This window comes from Castanea sativa, chromosome 1, assembly GCF_040712315.1.
Source record: "Castanea sativa cultivar Marrone di Chiusa Pesio chromosome 1, ASM4071231v1".
In the NCBI taxonomy this organism is placed as follows: Eukaryota; Viridiplantae; Streptophyta; class Magnoliopsida; order Fagales; family Fagaceae; genus Castanea; species Castanea sativa.
In genome coordinates, this window is record NC_134013.1 from 1,128,012 (window position 1) to 1,133,826 (window position 5,815).

The window sequence follows — 5,815 nt, forward strand, 5'->3', positions numbered from 1 at the left end:
GGCTAAAATTTGAGGCAACAATACCATACAAAGTTACAAACTAATTACAAGAGTAAGTTCTGTGCGTACTGAACTGCCTAGCTGGTGGGTTTAATCATAATTTTCTAACTAATGCCACCATCCTGGCCTTTCTTGCCCCAAAGAAACGCGGTGGTTGCTCCCTTTTAGCAATAATGAACGATGGTAAACAATCTGTCATAAATCAAAAAAGTTTTTTCAAAAGAAAAATCCATTGAATTTGCCAAATCAGAGCAATAGTGCACGGGTCTAGAACACCTTTCTAAGGACTCCTTTGGTGAAAAAACTTCAGGTTCTCAATCTTCAATCCTTGTGTTGAAAGTGAAACTTGGAAATACTGTTGCCAGACTCAGATCCCTGGAGTATGTTACAAATATTAACAAGCACAGTCAGTATAAGATTTCTGGAATCAACAAAATAGTTGGGCAGGCACATAGATTCAAAGGGGAGTAAATGAATTAATTGGGGGACAGAAATATAATGTAAAGACATGGATATACTTCAAATAAGGTAGTGTCATGTTCTTCAAGAGGTTTGGGTTTCTAAGAACAAAATCCTTCCACTCCTCGGTATTGATTCTATCATCCTTGTCAGCATCAGCATCTGCAAATGTCTGCAGGAGTGATCTTATGAGTACTAGTGTGTTCCAAACAATGACATAAGTTAGAATGATCGAATTTAGATATATTCTTACACTGTCCATGATAGCCTCAAGAAGATCATCTGACAATGTTATATCAGATTCCATTAAAATGACAATTACCATTGCCTTAACCTGATATCAACCAAAGGGTGCTTTTAGCTAAAAGAACCTTTGGGGAACATAAAATGGCTTAGGCATTAGTCTTTGAAAAAAATTGCTATAGAACCAAAGACTACAAAGTATACTTCTTCTCGCTCTATAAACCCAGTTTGTTTCGGATCATACAGCCTGAATGCAACTGCAAGAACTCAACAAGAAACACAGATTGATGGACCCATGAATTGCAGTTGACTGTATAAAACAAAAGATTGTCTCTTTGAACACTTACAATCAATTTTTTCTTCCATGGGAGCATTGGGATGGAAGACACTGAGTGCAAGGACAAATTCGTCAAATTCAATGACACCATTTTTCTTTTCATCAAAAAGATCAAAAATCTAGAAGAGCACAAGTAATAGTTGAATATATTTTAGAGAGAGAGAGAGAGAGAGAAACTAATATTCACATGTAAAATCTCATTTATCTGGAGCTTACAGTCAAGCAATAGACAAACTCTGTTTCTTTATTAGTACCAAGGGAAACTTGTGGCTTTTATTCCACTACTATTACTACAGTTCAATTGTTGAATTGTTACTACTAGCATAGTTTAAATTGTTTAAAACCACCAAGCAATAAATTTGAAGCAAAATGCTCACAACAGAAGGGGGAAGAGAGTAGAAGAGAAGAAGATAATTACAGTCCATGTACCCTGTCCAGAAAGAGATTTTCACTGCTTGGAGTTTTGAACAGTGCTAAATGAAGCTCTTCCTACAAGATAACAAACATAAATTATAACTATATACAACTATTGATTAAAATTAAACCTTGTGAATATGTGATCAATGTTAATGTGTCCATAAACTATCAATTAATGCCACTGCATACTCAAATTGGATGATGATCATGTATATAAGTGTTGAGTGTCAATAAATTATGTATGCGCTTTTTGCTTTTTTTTTTTTCTCCCTCTTTCATTAAAGAATAAGTTCACATCATCAGCCAAACCTAAATTTTTTTGGATAGATTTGTCTCACTAACTCAAGAAACACTAAACCAAATCCTCCTCTCAACCAAGCCTTAACACCCCCCCCCCCCCCACTAACCCAATAAAAGTCCAATCTGAAGTATTAATTTCAATTTTCATAACTTGGTCATCCTAATTATACTATGTATCACTGAACTTGTGAACTAATTACTCATGAAAAGGGAAAAACCAAGTACTACCTCTCCATTTAGACACAATAAGTTTTATTTTCATCCAAAAAACACTCACACTAGTCATATGTGAACTTCTAAGCTTAAATACTCATCTTAAACAAAAAGTAACTTATGGCAATCACAGGCCAAATGAAGGAAGAAGAAAAAAAAAATCCCTGAAATGCATCATCTAGCAAAAAATAACACAACCAGACCAATTCCCAACAATCAAAATCTATTTACCTTTTGAATCAACCCATCGTCAATAATTGAACTACTCAACTTCTTAAACAGCTCGTATAATGCCTCAACTTCATTCACAGTAACTGCATCATTAAGAGCATATGCATTAGCTCATATAAAATAGCATAAAGCTGAAAATATAGTCCATGAAGCCCAAAAATCACCCACATCAGATTATAAACTAGTTATGCTAATGCTTTTGCAAATATACAAGTTACTGTAGTTTATACAAAATAACTTTTTATTATTTCTTTACATTTATTGATGGTAAAGGAAGATTGTAGATGGTGATTACTGTATGTAAAGAAAGAGAAACAATTAAAATTTTTTAGAATAATTGATATTATAATGAAATAGAATATACTTTTTTTGCAGTCGCTGAAAAGTGTAATACAAATCCTATATTACAATGAACTATGTTGGGTTAAAAGGAATTGACCCCTTTGCAATTTAATTATTTACGAATGGGAAAAACCACAGAAGCAAAGCCCAACCAGGTGAATTTAAGGTCACCACTCTCAAGAATCTACTATTATCAATCACAAGTGGTTACAAGTAAAAGGAATCTTACTAAACCCTTTGGCCTATCCCGAAATACCAACCTACAGTTGAACTGTTACTCCAATACTCAATTAGACTTGTATTGTAACGACAATCTTTACGTTCAATGTACGAATCTCAGTACGTGACTAGTACTAACCAATGATGCACTCCAGTACGTGACTAACTTACCAACTTGAAGAAGATTGTTGGTTGCAAAATTTTTCAGTTCATTAACAATGAAGACCAGGAAGTTCCTTGGTCACAAAACCCTTGCCATAAAGACTCAGTAGCTTCTACAGAGAGAATAATGAACTAGGGCACTATCGACATGTATTATTTTTGCATCGTCTTATGACGGCCCTTAAAATAATCCTTATATATGTCTAGGGTTGTAAGGAAAAAAACTCTACACAAATACATAGGAATATGCGTGTAATCAGATCTGAAAAGTCTGATTTCGTAATTCTTGACAAATACAGCTTGTGTCGAGAATCTGTCGAGGTTCAACACTAATTCTCGATAGAAAGGATTCTATCGAGACTTCTATCGAGCTTTAAAGAATAACACTTTCTTCACTTGTTTCTTGGTCAAATTTACGTGGTTTCAATACTTAACTTGAACACTTGTTTCTTGAAGTACTAAACCCACCTTAGATTTACCCAATTACAAGTAAAATGCGTTTTGTCATAGGATTAACCAAATTACATAAAATATGTCCCTAACAAACTATAAGAGCATCTCCAACAGTCTCTCTAAATTTTTGTACGGTTTGGAGAATGAATAGTGACTTTTTTCTTTTACCTACTCACTTTTTCAAATACACTTTCCAATAAACTCTATCTTTTTCTCTATTCCATTAAAATATTATTTCTTCAGTATTTTTTTGTTATTATTTTTTAATATTTCTTCATTCATTCATAAAGTCTATATTTTTCAAATTCCAAACAACATTAAAAATTTCATATATATTTTTTTTAATGAGAAGTGTTGTGTCTATAACATTTTTTTGCAATATTTTCATAACAAAATCTTATATGGTAAGTTATTGCTAGTTCTAATTTGAACCCGTCACTTAAATTATTTTTTTACTCGCTAATATCAACTAATAACAATCTATCACTTAAAATTTATTGTGAAATTATGGTGAAAATATTGTGATAACATTTCTCAATTTTGATTTTTTAGGGTCTGTTTGAGATCCGCTTATTTTGCTGAAACTCAAATTTTTTTGCTGAAAGTACTGTAGATAAAAGTAAAAGTTAGCTAAAATAGTACAGTGAAACCTATAAATATAACCAAAAAGTGTAATGGGTCCATAAATAGTAGTAAAAATAAACTAAATAGTAAAATAAGTTGACAACTTTCATCAATGTGAAACGCACACTTATTCTTTATATTATTTTTCCTTTTTTTCTTTAGTTTTTTTTTTTTTTTTTCATTTATACATTTTTTTTCTTTTGCATTTTCTACTCACATGTACACCAACCCCTATATCTACCTTCACTTTTTTTTTTTTCTAGTTCTTGATCTCCAGAACATTTAGAACATATCTCCACTTCTCCCTCTTTCTCCTTCTTTCTCTTTCTCTTACACACACAAATTTCTCTCCCTCTATCTCACACAAACAAATTCTCTCTCTCTCTCATACACACATAGATCACCGACAGAGAGCAAAGATTAGAGAGAGTTGGCCTTTTAAATCAACGTTCATGCACACCACTTGGTTCGCTCCATCGCCGCTCATCCCCCTCCCCACGTCTAAGAACATGTAGCTTAATCACCATATTGGTCATATCGGCGTTCTACATTTTTTTGGTTCTAGTTTGATTAGTTTTATTTTATATGAAAGATTGTATTTTCTCTTTGTTTTGATTGTGTTTCCCTCTTGAGTTCAAAGACGATTGAGAGAGAGAAGGAATTTGGGATGAGTTGTGTAACAGTTGTGAATATTAAGTAAAAAAATGAATATTTTAATTAAGTGGTTGAATTTTTTATTCCCATCAATTGTTTTGCTAATACATAGTAGGTCATTAAATCAAGAGAGCCACTGTTTGTTAGCAAACACATTTTTGCTCATAAACAGTAATTTAGAGACTATTTGAGTAATCTTTTGCTTTACAAGCTCTAACATAAATATATATAGTAGATTAAATACTAAACTATCAGGTGTTAAATTATCTAAACAAATCGTACCATTAAAAAATAACATATATACACTGCGACGCAATGAGTTGGAAGAACTTTCAAAAAGCGCTTACAGATGGTTTCGCTGGCTAAGCGAGCTATCTCTTCAAAGCGGTTCCCGCAGTTCTGGAGGCGTGGTGGCCTGCACTCGAAGCAACCCTTGAAAGCGAATATCAGACACTCATATATGGCTATAAGCGGTGTACACGCCACACTGACAAGCTCGCATATTGTTAAAGAACTCGATCCCTGTACAATAAACAAAACACATCATTCATATATATATATATTATTGCATGAAAAACAGTAAGCCACCCCCAACAATAATAAAATCTACAACCAACGGCGAAAGTAGGTGGTATAAGTATTTACTGAATAATCCATGTTTGGTTTGACGAGGTCTGTTGAGTTAGAGTTTGAAGTTATACCTCGTACAGATTTGCAGGTAATGATGTAAAGAGAGAAAGATAAGGAAGGTGAGGAAGGAAAATAAAGGGAGAAATGAATTGATTGACGATATTTGTCTTCCGTAAAGGTTGACGGCTTAGCGCCATTTCTTTCTAATTGACTTGTGTGTTAAGTCTTTTTTTACAAAAGAGCGAATGAATTTCTTTTAAGGAAAAAAGAGCCAAGGATTTAAATTCTTCAAATCTTAACTATCGATTTTTTTTTTGATCCTCAAAAAAAAAACTATCGATTTTTTTTTTTCGGCATATCAGGTGATTTATTAGATAAACAAAAAGAGACAAGACACATCACGACTACAGACCCATACAACGCCGCGTAACATTAAAACAGAGCTCAGAGAGCAACACCACAACAACCCAAAAACTACAAAAAAACCCAATGAGAGCCCAACAGCTGGAACAAAAACAAAAGGCAAGACTG

The 5,815-nt window shown here is 33.3% G+C and overlaps 1 protein-coding gene across 4 annotated transcripts; it reads right to left on the reverse strand.

The window, feature by feature from the left end:
* LOC142621931 (calcineurin B-like protein 10) lies at positions 1 to 5,481 on the reverse strand. Of its 4 annotated transcripts, XM_075795310.1 has the most exons (10): positions 5,356 to 5,481; positions 5,002 to 5,176; positions 2,201 to 2,283; positions 1,469 to 1,528; positions 1,050 to 1,158; positions 907 to 959; positions 713 to 793; positions 519 to 631; positions 277 to 375; positions 1 to 192 (listed from the first exon to the last, which is right to left on the reverse strand). In XM_075795310.1, the coding sequence occupies exons 1-9, from the start codon at positions 5,479 to 5,481 to the stop codon at positions 315 to 317; spliced, it is 861 nt and encodes a 286-aa protein (XP_075651425.1). In that variant the 3' UTR covers positions 1 to 192; positions 277 to 314. The 4 variants fall into 4 exon arrangements, with proteins under 4 accessions (XP_075651425.1, XP_075651424.1, XP_075651426.1 ...); XM_075795309.1 differs by having other exon boundaries at positions 1 to 375; XM_075795311.1 differs by having other exon boundaries at positions 1 to 375; positions 5,300 to 5,371.
* Between the last annotated feature and the right edge of the window lie 334 nt (positions 5,482 to 5,815).

Coding starts and splice junctions, on each gene's coding strand:
- LOC142621931 (XM_075795310.1), bottom strand. CDS start 5,481: ATGGCGCTAAGCCGTCAACCTTTACGGAAGACAAATATCGTCAATCAA. Junction 5,177..5,355: donor TACCTGCAAATCTGTACGAG/GTATAACTTCAA, acceptor TTTATTGTACAG/GGATCGAGTTCTTTAACAAT. Junction 960..1,049: donor CATGGAAGAAAAAATTGATT/GTAAGTGTTCAA, acceptor GAGTTCTTGCAG/TTGCATTCAGGCTGTATGAT.